This window comes from Heterodontus francisci, chromosome 9 (assembly GCF_036365525.1).
Source record: "Heterodontus francisci isolate sHetFra1 chromosome 9, sHetFra1.hap1, whole genome shotgun sequence".
Classification (NCBI taxonomy): domain Eukaryota; kingdom Metazoa; phylum Chordata; class Chondrichthyes; order Heterodontiformes; family Heterodontidae; genus Heterodontus; species Heterodontus francisci.
In genome coordinates this window covers 19423787-19439352 of record NC_090379.1, presented here as the reverse complement: position 1 = coordinate 19439352, position 15566 = coordinate 19423787, and the positions used below count along the sequence as shown (strand labels likewise).

At 41.1% G+C, this 15566-nt stretch overlaps 1 protein-coding gene across 2 annotated transcripts in view; it reads right to left on the bottom strand.

Annotated features, from left to right (window-relative positions):
• Positions 1-1021: 1021 nt before the first annotated feature.
• The window catches only part of lin52 (lin-52 DREAM MuvB core complex component), a 94948-nt gene continuing 80403 nt past the window's right edge, over positions 1022-15566 (bottom strand). The window contains exon 6 of one of the 2 annotated variants that reach the window (XM_068038649.1): positions 1022-3044. In XM_068038649.1, the coding sequence (XP_067894750.1) occupies positions 2989-3044 (56 nt within the window). In that variant the 3' untranslated portion in view covers positions 1022-2988. Of the gene's footprint in view, positions 3045-9708; positions 9768-15566 lie in introns of those variants that run through there. The other variant, XM_068038651.1, reaches the window with a different exon arrangement.

Genomic DNA, 15566 nt, shown 5'->3' with positions numbered 1-15566 from the left:
CACCAAAAAATTGCAAACTTGCCGTGAGCATCCCTGTTGAAATCAATTGCGAGTCCTGAAATTGCTGGATTTATGTTGTTGATACAAATTAATTTGTATCAATCTCACCGCAGCCATTTAGGGCTGATAATTCATGTAAGGGTCTGTTAATCACCTGATTTATGACCCTGACATGGCACTCAACCTGAGAAACCCAGAAAAGTGAAGTCTCATTCCGACAGGTGTTAAATTGTTCCAAGAGGTTTTTAAAAACATTTTCATCCATCTTAGCAGGATCTTTGTGCTAGTCTTGGTGTCCACACTCCTATTTAGTTGTATTATGCAAACATGATGGTAGAAGGCAAACTTGATGGATCTCGGTTTTTCGTTGTCTAGCAAAGTCTACATTTCTATGAAAGCAGTTTCACTGTTCTTGATCAAGATGATATTTTCCTTTCTGCCTCTTTCTTTTTGCTCTCTTAATCCACTCTCTTCCTCTCTGTCTCTAACTTAATTCTAATTCAACCCATTCTCTCCATCATTTGCTCTGTTTAGTTCTCTGCTGTTTAGTTTCATTAGTTAAGGAGATAGACTATTGAGCACTACATTCATGAAGTTCGTGATAAGATGTTGACATCGGTGCTCCATTATCAATTTGCACTTCCAGCAATTTGTGGCGCAAACATAGCATGATCTGAAAGGTGAGGAGAAAAACCCAGTTCACGTCGCTTTCCACAAGATGCACTGTTTCCGCAATTTGTGGGCCATTACACTTATAATTAAAGTTAGCAAATTCGCTTAAAATTTTGCTCCAGCATATCCTTTCTTATTCCTCTCACTTACTGTCCATCAGTTTCTTTGCCTTCACTTCTCTTCCTTTTGAAGGCAGAAACTCATACATTTCCCTAGCTACTGGCAACCCTTGCTACCTTGTCCGCATAGCCATTGTGAGCTCTTCATTCAGAAATACAAGAGAAATAAATTGCGTTTCAAGTGTATATTTCTAAAGGCTGCATTCAAATGATCTGGAGAAGTTATTTTTAAATAATGCACATTTATTAATTCAAAAATAAAATATATAGTAGAAACATTCCACTCATTTGTGCAGAAGACTGCTCATGAAAGTAGGTCCTGTTTCACATTGCTAAAAAAACTGGAAAACTAAACTTGAGACTAATACTTAGAACATCAATGGTCTGTTAAAGATCATTTAAAGGGGTGGAGGGAGGCCTCAATGATCCATACAATTGAGACAAAATATTCAATCCTTTTACAAGTAATCATTCAAAACCTAAGATCCCCTTATTTGGGATGGCTCTAGACCCCTTCATAGGTCAAAATTTCCAGCAATTTTTTCCAGTCTCGGCCTATGACTTTATTCCCAGCCCTTACTCCAAAACATTAGACTTCAGCTCAGCCTTATGCATCACTTACCAAGGCTGCAATTACATCCTTAAAGGATGGTCTCCATTATACCAGAAGACTGCACTGAGCAGACCCAAATAACGTGTTGATGAGATTGGGCCAAACAGTGCAACAATGTTTGAAATTAGATATGAAAAATTGGGCTCCCTGCGCCCCTGAAGTGACAACTATCTTGGTTGTGTGACATTGTCATCAAGTATACCACTTGTTAATCGTTATGTTCTCCACCTAAAATATAAAATCTTGAATCAAAATTTGGTTTAAAATATATTTGTTTTTGTAATACTAACCCCCTCCCAAAATTCAATAGTCCACTTAGCCAGTTTGCAGTCCACCTGAATTATACCGCCTGCAGGTCAATCACAGAGCATAACTTTGGTAGCCATGAAGAAGACAGATGTGACCCAGGGGAAGAAGGAAGAATAAAATCAAGAAAAGTCTTTCTTCCAGAGTTACTCAGTGACCAACTGAATGTATCCTAATATTTACTTGTGATACCAAAAGAATAAACATCAATGGGATAGTGAAAGTTATTCCCCTGATGCACACCAATAATGTATTCATGGATATCATTACTGCTTCAAGAAAATTTCACACCTTCTTCCTCTAGATCAAAATTATTTCTGTTTGGCTTGACACCTTTTTAATTGCTTTGTAATGAAGCTGGCATATTATTTGTTTACTTTATAACAAAATGTCATCACAGTATTATTTTGTTTGGAAGTCACTTCTGTAACTTTTAGGTGGAAAATGTAATTTAATGTCAGCACCAGTTTTTTTTGGATATTTCAATCTAAACCTTTCTCTGTTAATCTATCACACCTTAGGGGACCCCTGCAGTACACAATCATCTCAACAGAGCTTTTACGTACTCTATCGCTATATAGAAAACATACACTGCAATGTGTTAAAAGGCAGATATACAGCAAAGGCTTGAGAAGGCCTCATAAACCATGAGAGAATTTTGAATGATCTAACAACATCACCTCATACCACAAAACTCTATTTTGTGTTATTCTGTATAATTATATACATGTAGAATTTGTGGAAAACAGTTTTCTATATGCAGGCAATTTTTTTTTTTTGTAATGCTCCCCCACCAGGTGTACTATTACTTGTTATGCAAAGATGGACATATGCTGATAGAATCATGTGTCTTAAACTAAAGTGCTATTGTTCTGCATAACGTCACCTGCAACATCAGGATTTATTGCACTGCATGTAACAGGCACTGCATGCACTGCAGACCCTATATATACTATGGGAAATACATTAGTACACCACAATGATATAATAACGATATTGATATTTGACATGCACATGACAAACCAAATTCTGGCCCTTCTACACCAACCAAATATCAACTATAGTCTATGTTTCCATTTAAAAACAATTTGCCTTATAGGCTAAAAGGTAAGTTATCTGCAAAAATGTGAACTTGTATTGCTCTATTGTATGGCAGTTTGAACAGATGATATGTGAAGGATTAGCCAAGGAAGGCATCTGTAGATCTGCAATGGGCAGTAATTGTCTCTGAACAAGTGCTGGGTCTTCTTGCAAAACCAAGTGGTTGGAATTTTGCAGCTACTTCTTGGGCCGCTCCAAAATGTTTAAGAATTTTCCTCTGGTCATTTCTCGTGCTGAAAAATAAAATTTTGAAATACTGTAAGAACATATGAAATGATCATAATAAAAAAAGTTTCTTTCTTTCAATCCTGCTCCTCCAAGGAGAGGGTGTGTTTGTACAGTGGTTATCGCACTGGATTAACAGCCTGGGGTACTGATTTCAAATCTATCACGGCAAGCTGTGAAACTGATTTTGATAAATCTCGTCATTTATGGTCTAGTACCCATAGATGGACCATTAAAGCTGTTGGATTGTCGTGACCGAACTCACGGTCATAGCTCCTAGATGGATCATCGTTAACTTGACTTCGTCCTCAAGAACATGCCTGTTACAGACAAGTCTGGCAGGAATGGCCACTACAGAATCCTTGCAAAGAGAAAGTTTAATCTTCACAGTGAGGACATCCTTCACTTAATAGTGTGGGACTACTACATTGCCAAATGTGATTGACTAACAACAGATCTAGCAGCCCAGAGTTCCTCAGGAAAGTGTCCTTGGCCCAACTATTCTCAGCTACTTCCCTCCATCATAAGTCAGGTGTAGATAATGCCCATCTCCAACAAGAGAAAAGCCAATCTTCTGATCATCAATGGCACCACTATCACCAAGTGCTCTAACATCAACATCCTGGAGGTCACCACTGACCAGAAGCTTAATTGGACGAGCCACATCAACAATGTGGTTACAACAGCAGGACAGAGGCTGGGTAGTCTGCGATGGGTCAATTACTTCCTGATGTCTCAAAGCTTCTCCATCTATAACACTCAAGGCAGGACTGTGATGGAATACTCATCATTCACCATGGGTGCAGCCATAACAATACTCAAGAAGTTTCACATGATCTAAAATAGAACAGTTCATTTGTTCTACCTCCTGTCTCTGCATTCAATAATCACCCCTTTTACCACTAGCACATTGTGGTTGCAGCATGTGCTATTTACAGTTGTACTGTAGCAACTCAACAAGGTTACTTTGACAGCACCTCCCTGCCTCTGACCTATCCCACCTAGAAGGAAAAGAGTAGCAATGTTCTGGAAACATCATTATCTGCAAGTTCTCCTCCAAGTTCCATACCATTCCAGCTTTAACATAAACCATTGTAGCTGATTCATAATCCTGAAATTCCTTACCTAACACCATCAACACAAGTACTGCAGCAGTTCAGGAGAAAGCCCACCACCACCTTCTGAGAACAATCAGGGATGGACGACAAAAATGTGGCTTTGCAAACACTGCCTTTATCCAGAGAACAAAAAGATATGATCTGTATTGCAGGAGGTCTCCATAAATTAAATACCAAATTCAAAGAGGGGTGGTTACAAACAACAGACGAAATCTCCAAATGCAGAAAATTCTACAATTTCCCTCTCATTTAAGTGTTTTGCAGAGAAGTCAAAGATGCTCCATTCACCATCCTGTAATTATAAATTTGAACCCCAAGACTTTTCTAACATCCAACCCCACTAGTCGCAGTGTAGAATTAAAGGCTGGGTATTTCCACTTCTGTGCTCAGCTATATATTAAAGTGAATGAGAAGATAATCACAACTGATGGCATAAAAGTAAACAATCAATCATAGAATCTTACAGCACAGGAAGAAGCCATTCGGCACATAGTGCCTCTGCCGACCCTTTGAAAGAGCTATCCAATTATTCCCACTCCCTTGCTATATAATCAATCCTCCCCACATCCAAAAAAGCATCACAATGCTGTTTTACTAATTACTTGATGCTGTATATCTTCTGTTCTCATGTCAGTCTGAGCTATTTTACTACTTCACCTACATGACATGACTTCTCACATGATCAACAGCATCTATCACACAACAATAAGACAAAACAATAAAACAAAAAAGCATACAGAACGGAGCAGAGGGAGCTTTCATGTATCTCCAACCTATACCATACCTACACATAGGAGTACTCCTGGCTACAAAAAATAGAAAGGTGTTCCATTCCACGGCACTGACATACCTCATCTTCATAAGCAGGAAAATTAATTAAGTATGTTTTCTGTGAGGGGAAAATGTTAACTTACTTAATTGAAGTTATAATAAAATTAGTGATTTTATTGCAGACTTAATATTTCTCCAGTTTAGGCCTTGTTTCAAGTTGCTGTATAACGATCTGAAATTAGGGGTTATTGACAGGCAGCTTTCAAGTCCACAGCACTGATATGAATAGGTCAGCTTGTTTTTCAATCAGCTGTCAAGGTTTAGTCAATAATCAGACTCGTGCCACTGGCACCTGTCAACAAACATGGAGGAGACAGTGTTGTATCTATCAATAACTGTCAACACCAATTACATTGCTGTGGAGTTTCCTCAGTGCACAGGACAGCTAGAGTTCCAAGGTGGCCTTTGTAACCACCAAATCTCTTAGCAGTCTAACATTTTCAAGGCAAAAAACTTTAAATAAATAACGGGTAAATAGGAGCAAGATGCAAGTTGTAAACATACTGGGAAGCTTTGGATGATATAATAAATCACAGTTGGTGAAATTTGAGCAACCTATTGTTATTAACTAAACCCCAAGAATGTGTTTCAAGCTAAGTACACCTCTTCTCGTGCAATAAACTTTCCATATAGGGCACATAGTATGGTGGTTATGGTACTGGACTTGCAAGCCACATTACAGCATTGTAATTTGTGACCTGACACCAGAAAAATGACCACAAAAGCTGTTAGATTGTTGCCAAACCTCATCTGGCTTACTAATGTCTTTCCTGCTGGAAAGGGAGACTACCCCCACCTCCCTACCCAAGACTGAACTACACGTGAATCCAATCCCACACTACCTGATTGAATTTTAATGCCTCAGAAGTGCCCTAGCCATTTGTAAAAACAATCATGAATGTACAGATTCAAGGTGGCAAACTGCCACCAGCTTCTCAGGGAAACTAGGGATGGGCAATAAATGTTGGCCTTGCCAGCATCACCTACAAACAGAGGAAGAATTACATAGACTTTTGTTTTGTAGTCGTGATCTGATATCTGAGCGCACACAGCCATTTATTCTACACCATGTGTCTGCTCAGTTAAAAGCAGAGAGGGCAATAAGCAGGTGCACGGTTAGAGTGCCATTTCATGTTTTATCCTTCCATGCAGTCTTTTTAATGTCTGATTTATTTGCCCCCTGTACCCAAACAAAACATATTCAAAATCCTTGACGTTCTTTATAAATTCCTGCATAGCTCATGGCTTTGCCTCACCCAACTCTGCAACCACCTTGAGCCTTGTGTTTCTGCCCCTGCAACATGAATCTCTGACTCTGGCCCAATTGTATTCTCTACCTTCTAGGCCTTCTCATTCAGTGACAGAGCTTTCAGCCAACCCACTGGAATCCCTTCCCCAAACTTCTTCATCTCTCTTTGCCTTTGTTACGCCAATGTGCTTTGTTGAATGATAATTTTCTTTAATCCACCGACTGGAGATCTGAATTTGTACTTTTCTAAAAAAAAAGACATTTTTAAAAAGACATTTAAAACAGGATGATTGCTGGCAGCTTAAGATGATCACCTAGTTTCCAACACTGAATCCTACATTGTAAAGGACTGTGAGGAGGGGATGAAATGTCTGTGCATTTCCCAGCAAGAACCAAGACCCAGGAAGTTTAAAGGAACTACCTGTTCTTTTCAGCAAGTGGAGAAATACTGCTAATCGCTATGTTTGAATCACTGAGTGACTGTCATGTAACAAGCCCCTCCCCATCTGTGGGTTAAAGCTGGTGTTTTCTCTGCAGCAAAGGAGAAGCAACTGGACTCTGACGTGAGCAGACCTTAAGTGGGGATCCCTTTCTCTCTTTCTCACTCCATTCCAGCTTGAAAGCTTTCAAATCCTGCCTGTTGACTGACCACCTTTGCATATTCTGGCTACAATCAGAAACCCTGTTGGAGGAAATCATCCGCATCGTTGTCTCCAAGACAGACCCACCAAACCAGTCATCTTCCTCTTGAAACTAAAAGCCTCAGGACCACTGAATTCAGCTAGAAGCCAGCCGAATCACCAAACTCCAACGACTGTATACTTTTTTTTAATGGACTCTAACTCAACCAATTTACCTTTCCCCACTCTGTAACCTATTTGTGTATGTGTGAGAGTGAAGGTTGCCGCATTGTTTATTATTTTATTAGTTCAGTTTAGGTACAATTAAGTCACCCTCTTTCTTTGTTAACTCAAGGAAACCCGTCCGATTTGTTCTGGTTATGATCATCGCAAGTAAGTAATCAAACACCTACTGAATTGGCCAGTACATCCACTTTAAGAAAGAATTTAATCTGTTGTGGTCAAACAAGGAGAGGAAAAAGAGGGAAGCCCTTTGACCCCTCCTCACTTGACCGTAACACCTTTAAAAACCTCCTTAACACCTATTATTATAGATGCAATCAACTTTGCTAATTCCTCTACTACCATTCATTCCACTCTCTCTGATATGATGTACGATGGGACATTTTATTATGTTATAGATGTCACACAAATGCAAGTTGTGTTGTACCATCCTGTTCCCACAGAAGAAAATATTTCACTGAAAAGTAATAATTATTGCTATAAATCATGGAGGACAGTCTTTAGCTGTCAATACACTGCACTAATCTAATCAAGATGTTCCCATTACATTATAAACTGGGGCAGCAGTGTTGATTACTGACAGCAAGTTAGGATGTATTTTATATTAAACAGTGAACTTGAATAAAAAACATTATCGGCATTTATTCAGCATCAGTACCTCAGACACAATTGGTGAAAATTTGCTTGGGTCAGTGAATTTATCCAGTATTCAATTGGGCCGTACTGTGGTAACTTTGGCAGAAACTTCAGATCAATCACATAAACTAGGTTTCTACCAATCATCCACCAAAGTTACAACGGCTTATTGGGTGAACTTTTGAGGGAATTCCTGCCACAAGCTGGTAAATTTCGGAATATCAAGGTTTGTGATGTAGAACTTCAAAGGGTATAAGTTCTTCAAAAAGATATCAGTTTACTCTGAATAGAAATATGGTTGGTTTGGTTGGTTGGCATCCTTCCATCCATCCACAAAAGATGATGGACATGCAGCACACAATCCATTTAAGTGGGGTGTTTTTTTGACGACTGTAAAGGCCAATCCATGAGAGGCAGCTTCTGCCACAAGTGCTGCACATGATGCTGTGAGTTGTTGTTTTTGATGTTGGCGCCTGTTGTCAAGATGCTGTAGCAACTGGTCTTTGTGGTAGTGCACACCAGTCCACAGGATATGTCGCCATTTCCCTCTTTCACCAGCTAGTGACTCCCAGGTGCAATAGTCAACATTTAGGGCCTTCATGTCACGCTTGCAAGGATCCTTGAAGCGGAGCTTTGGGTGCCCCGCTGGTCGTCTGGCCCCAGCTACCTCACCATACAGAAGGTCCTTGGGTATGCGACTGTCTCCCATCCTGCAGAGGTGTCTAATCCACTGAAACCTCTGTTTGATTAGTGCCAACACACTCTGCCTTTGAAAGGACTGCGACATTTGTAATTTTGGCCTGCCAGGATATACCCATAATGAGCCGCAGACAGCAAAGATGGAAATTATTGAGATTCTTTTCCTGGTAGCTGTAATTAGCCATGTTTCACGGCCATACAGCAAGATACTGAGGACACAGGCCTTATAAAACATCAGCTTGGTGTTATCCCATGCACGTTTTGCATTGTCTGTCATCATGGATCCAAGGTAGCAGAATTTGCTAACCACTTCCAGTGGGGTGTTATTTAGTGTGATCAGGGACAGAGATGCAACGCTTTGTCCCATGACCATGGTTTTCTTGACGCTTATAATCAACGAGAACAAGCTTCAGAGAGAGACAGTCCATGAGTCCTTGTAGCTGAGTTTCCGTGTGAGCGACTAGCACAGCATCATCAGCGTAGAGGAGTTCTCTGATCAGGACGTGATGTGCTTTTATCGTTGCTTTCAGCCTTGATAGATTGTAGAGCTTACCATCTGACCTGGTGTGCAAGTAGACTCCTTCCATATCTGCAGGGAAGGCGAAGGTCAGGCGCACGGAGAAGAATTTGCCAAACAGAGTGGGGGCTAGGACACAACTCTGTTTCACTTCATTCTTCACATCAAAACTATTGGAAGTGGAGCCATCAAACTGTACAGCAAGTGCATGTTGTCATGGAAGGAGCGGATGAGACTGAGGAGTTTCGGTGGACAGCCAATTTCTCCCAAAATCTTGTAGAGCCCTGCTCTGCTGACGGTGTCGAATGTCTTAGTGAGATCCACAAAATTAAGGTAAAGGAGTATACTCTGTTCCCTACACTTCTCTCGTAGCTAGCGTATGGAGAAGATCATATCCTCAGTAGATCTGCCAGCACGGAAATCGCACTGCGCTTCCAGGTACACCTGGTCTGCAAGTAAGAGCAGTTTTTTAAGTATGACCCTAGCAAAGGCCTTCCCTGTAATACTAAGGAGTGAAATTCTCCTTTAGTTGTTGCAGTCTGCTGTTGAACAGAGCCTACGTTCCAGCAGAATGGAGATATGCATGTAAAAGAATTCATTAATTGCCATTAAATATTACTTTAACAATGACATGACTATTACTCCCATGTCCCTGAGAGTATATTTTTACTACATCCATAAAATCAATGCAATAGGGTTTTGTTTTGTGTATAGTTATATAAGGTCTGATTTTAACTCTCTCAAAATGCATTCACTTACGCAAAGTTAAAATCGGGTCCAAGTGTAAATTCAGCTTGAATCTGGAACCAGAGTTGAACCTGGCATTGAAATAAAACGGAGTGAGGCTCACTGCAGAAGGAAGTCTCACAGCATTTCCATTCAAAGTAAAGTCTGATTTACACTACACACACTTAGCAACAGTGATCATAGTATCATTAGGTTTAGATTAGGACAAGGAGCAATTTAGAGTAAAGATATTTAATTGGAGGAGGACCAAGTTCAGTGGGTTGAGAACCGACCTGCCCCTTCCGAAGAAGGGTCACTGACCCGAAACGTTAACTCTGCCTCTCTTTCCACAGATGCTGCCAGACCTGCTGAGTGATTCCAGCATTTCTTGTTTTTGCCCCAGATAAATTGGAATGGATCAATGGGCTGCCTTTGGTTTAGGTACAGTCGAGGTACATTCCCACAAGGGAAAAAGGTAGGGCAAACAAAGCCAGAGCCCCCTGAATGACAAATGGGACAGAGAGTAAGATGAAGCAGAAAAAGGGTGCATATGACAGTTGTTAGGTTGATAATACAAGTGAGTACTAGGCTGAAATTAGAAAGTTCAGAAAGGAAGTGAAAAACACAACTTATATATAAATTTATATATATAGATATATACTTATATAAAAAAGAAATAAGAGAGGCAAAGAAAGAGTATGAGAACAGGCTGGCAGCTAACATAAAACGGAATCCAAAAGTCTTCTATAGGCATATAAATCGTAAAAAGATAGTAAGAGGAGGGTTGGAACCTATAAGGAACCAAAAAGAGAATTTACGCATGGAGGCAAAGGGCACGGCTGAGGTGCTAATTGAGTACTTTGCATCTGTCTTTACCAAGGAAGAACATGCTGCAAGAATGAGGAGGTATTTGAGATACTCGATGGGCTAACAATTGATAAAGAGGAGGTGTTAGAAAGGCTGGCTGTATTTAAAGTTGATAGGTCATTTAAGGGCATTTAAGTGGTCATTGGATAGACATATGGATGAAAATGGAATAGTTTAGGTCAGATGGTTTCACAGGTCAGCGCAACATCGAGGGCCGAAGGGCCTGTACTGTGCTGTAATGTTCTATGTCACCAGAACCAGATGGGATGGATCCAAGGATGCTGAGGGAAGTAAGGGTGGAAATTGCAGAGATACTGGCCATAATCTTCCAACCCTCCTTAGATATGGGGGTGATGCCAGAGGACTGGGAAATTGCAAATATAATACCCTTGTTTGAGGATAAACCCAGAAACTACAGGCCAGTCAGTTTAACCTTGGTGGTAGGAAAGTTGACAGTACCTTGGTCAAGTGTAGATTAATTAAGGAAAGCCAACATGAATTTGCTAAAGGCAAATTGAGTTTCACCAGCTTGATTGAGAGGGTTTGATGTGGTCTACAGGGACTTCCAAAAGGCATTTGATAAAGTGTCACATAAGAGGCTTGCCAGAAAAGTTGAAGCACGTGGAATAAAAGGGTCAGTGGCAGCATGGATACAAAGTTGGCTGAGTGACAGGAAACAGACAGTAATGGTGAACGATTGTTTTTCGGACTCTAGGAAGGTATACAGTGGGGTTCCAGGTAGGTACCAGCGCCACCCCCACCCCCCTTTTCTTGGTCTATATTAATGACCTAGACTTGTGTATATAGGGAACAATTTTAAAATTTGCAAATTAAATAAAACTTGGAAAAATTGTGAACTGTGAGGAAGATGGTGAAAGACTTCATGACGACATAGACAGGCTGGTAGAATGAGCGGATTCATGGCAGATTAAATTTAATGCAGAGAAGTGTGAAGTGATACATTTTGGTAGGAAGAATGAGGAGAGGCAATATAAAAAAAGATACAATTCTAACAGGGTGGTAGGAACAGAGGGACCTGGGGGTATATATGCACAAACTGTAGAAGTTGGCAGGGCAGGTTGAGAAAGTGGATAATAAGGCATGCGGGATCCTGGACTTTAAAAATAGGGACATGGAGTAAAAAAGCAAGGAGGTTATGATGAACCATTATAAAACATTTCGGTCTCAAGTGGAGCATTGTGTTCAATTCTGGGCACTGCACTTTAAGAAGGATGTGGAGGCAGAGGGTGCAGAAAAAAAAGTATGAGAATGATTCCAATAATGAGGGACTTCAGTTAAATTGGAGAAGCTGTGGTTGTTTTCCTTAGAAAAGAAAAGGTTGAGAGGAGATTTGATAGAGGTGTTCAAAATCATGAGGGGCCCAGACAGAGTAGATAGAGAAAAACTGTTCCCATTGGCAGTAGGGTTAAGAACCAGAGGACACAAATTTAAGGTGAATGGCAAAAGAACCAAAGTCGACATGAGGAAAAGCTTTTTTTACACAGAGTGGTTAGGATCTGGAATGCACTGTCTGAGAGTCTGCTTTTTAAAGGGAATGGGATAAGCACTTGAAGGGAAAAAGTTTGCAGGGTTATGGGAAAAGGGCAAGGGAGTGGGATTAGCGAAATTCCTCTTGCAGAGAGCCAGCATGGACTTGACAGGCTAAATGGCCTGCATCTGTGCTGTAACCATTCTATGATTCTATGAACTGCTTACCATAGTGTAAATGAACCCTTGGGCTGGAATCTTTCGTTGGGCGGGAGGCCCCGTCCACTGCTGAAAAGGCCGAGCCTGGGGAGCCAGACTGGGGTTTTCCTGCTCCCCAGGCCTTTGATTGGTCTTGAGCGGGACTTCCACCTCCTTGAGGCAGGAAGTCCTGCCTAATGGAGCTGCCGACCAATCAGTAGGCCGGCAGCTCTTAGCCCCAGCAGCACCACTGGCAGCGGTGGCCACTGCGGGGACCAGACCCAATCATCGCAAGAAGAAGGACGGACCTGGAAAAAAGGTAAGTTTTTAAGGCCTCATCGGGGACAATTGGCCGGGCCCCAGTGAGGCAAGTGGGGTTGGTTAAGGGAGCGGGGGAAGTGTTGTGCATTGGGGGTGGTTGGGGCTTCAGGGGCAGCCCTCCGTGGTTTTACCAGGCAGGCTTTTTGAGGCCTCAGCCGCCCACCAGCCAAGGGTAGAATAACCGCGGCGGCAGGCGGAAGCCCTTAAGCGCCAGTTAATTGGCTTGCCGCCGCCACCCTGTGTAAAATTGCAGCATTGGGAATGGCCCACCTGCACCCTGAACCCCCCCCCCCCCCCCCACTCAATTTTACGACCCCCTGCCACCAGCCTGCTCGTTTGGGGGGGCGTAAAATTCCGGCCTTGGTCTCTTTGTGGTCATTGAATTCTAGTGATTGCATATTTACGTTCCACAATCTTTCGGTCTGAGGCAAAAAGTAGTTTAAGAAAACCTGAAAGAACTGATGCATGATACGTATAAAACTGCAACATAGTTCCCCTGTAACAGATCACAGCTTCTCAAATAGTGTGTATTTTTGACAGCTCTATCATTAACAGAGAATAAATAAGATACTTTCTTTATTACATACTATAATCTTCGTAATATGGTTTCCAAAGAGGGCGAAACAGGTAAGTATCTAAAGCACTGAAAAATATATTTAGTGTACTGCATCTTGATAAATGTTAATGGCAGCTGTGTGGGGGTTGGGGTGGGAGTGCGGGGGATAGCTCTAAATGAACTTAAGGATATAACACTGTAACACTGAGGCTAATCTGAAAGGTCAGGGAATTTATTCAGTGAGCAGCTGGGACATACAAACATTCCCAGGTTCAATCTGCTGTCTGTGCTGTGTTTGTTGATCTCAGCTGGGAGAGCATGGTAAGTGTAGAACCTCTGTAACTGGCCTCAGTGCTGCTAGATTAGGGAGGGTTCTTGTGCCTGATCGCTATTCAGCAACTCCTGCCACAGGTGTGCATGTGGATATCAGGTGAAGGCAAAAAGTGCTGCCCCCTCAGTCCTGCTGAAACTTTTCCCCTTCCCACAGTACCTTCCCATGCGAGTACCATTCGAGGCCCCAAATAATCTTCCAGGTGAAACAACAATTTATTTGTACTTCTTTCAATTTAGTATACTGTATTCGCTGCTCATGATGTGGTCTCCTCTACAATGGGGAGACCAAACACAGAGTGGGTGACCACTTTGCAGTACACCTTCATGCAGTCAGCAAGTGTGACCCCAAGATTTCAGTCACCTGGCATTTTAATTCTCTGCCCCAATCTGACCTCTCTGTCCTCAGCCTCCTACACTGTTCCAATGAAATTCACCGTAAACTCAAGGAACAACACCTCATCTTTCGATTAGGCGCTTTACAGCCTTCCTCAACACTGAAGTCAATAATTTCAGATTATTAGCTTTGCCCCCATTTTTTTTGGTTTTTAGATGGTAGCTGTTGGTAATGATTCTGCTTTTCCCATTTACACCTTCCCTAGACACATTTTTTATTTCTTTACTTGTCCATTATCAGCTCCTTTTGCCTTGCACCATAATCCCTTTTGTCGATTAATCACTTCTGCCTTCCACCTTATCACAAACATTCTCTTTTGTTCTTTCCCCCCATCCCCACTTTCCTTGCCCCTGTACTTGCTTAAAACCTGGTACATTTCTAACTTCTTCCATTTCTGACAAAAGGTCATCGACCTGAAACATTAACTCTATTTCTCTTTTCACAAATGCTGCCAGATCTGCTGAGTATTTCCAGCATTCTCTATTTTTATTAATCTGCAGAAATTTACTGGTGAGGCTGATGTTTGACACACCTGTTAAGCTACTAGGCAAGTTCTGCGGTCCATGGAATCATGCCTCTGCTTAATGTCAACACTCACAGAAAGCGAAAGGAAGCAAAAAAAATGTTCAAGAATAAAAAGTGGAAAAGCACTTAGGGAAATACCACTACTAAATATAGCAATCGAAGCCATTCAAATTATTTGCACCACAAGCCACTATTAATACAGAATGACACCGTTAATGATCAGTAATCTCCCAACCAATTTTTAAAAATCGTATTATACACCGCTCATAGTTTTCTTATAGCAAAATACAGCTATGTTAAATCAGAATTCGTTAGAAAAAAACAGGATTAATTCCGCAGTAATCTAAATTGATTTTATCATCTGTATCCTGAGATTAGATTGCAGTCTTGAACTAACTTGAATTAACTGCCTGGTATTTGTTTTTAATAATGTATATGGTCTCATTTTGTACGTGGGTCTTTGATTACATTTTATGTCATACTCTAGTCTTTTTGTCTATAGGGACAGTGCAGGTTAATACCTTCCAACATTAACAAAAGGGTGTCAGTTGTTTAATCTGCGTTTAGTTGTCGGCCAATACATATATACAGTACAAAACAGTATATAAGACTATACTGTCCCCACTGTTTAAAGCAGATGTGTTGGGTGTTGACACATTTTGTCCATAGATCTTAAAATCAAAAATTGAAATAAACAATTTTTTAAAAAAAGTAAGTCTCCAATTAACCAGTGCCTCTCGTAATTGTTAGCAGTTGCATCCAGAATCTCATCAGTAAGGTAATCGCACTTTAATGAGGTGTGAACCAACTGACTGAAACTGTTAGAGGACCTGGCTTTGCCTGAAATTAACAATGTTTAAATTGGTAAGTACAGGGTAAACACTTAGTGAACTGCCTGAAATAGTTAGCGCGCTTAATATGTTATAAGCTGCCCCTTTCTAACTGCCTCCTATGGTAATGGCAAATGGTCACTGCCATTTGCCCGATATAGCTGGCTTCCCCTGATAAGAGTGATGATGTAAGTGGCGGGGATGGTACAACTTGCATCATGCATGAATACATCATTTTTAAAAGATATCCCCTAAACTTTATCTGGTTACTGGTTGGTATTAACTAACCTCTCACCTGGTCAGAAACAGACCGTTCTCTGGTTATAATCTGTTTCTAATATAACCAAATCCACCCCCACCATGTGCCAACCTCCCTGCC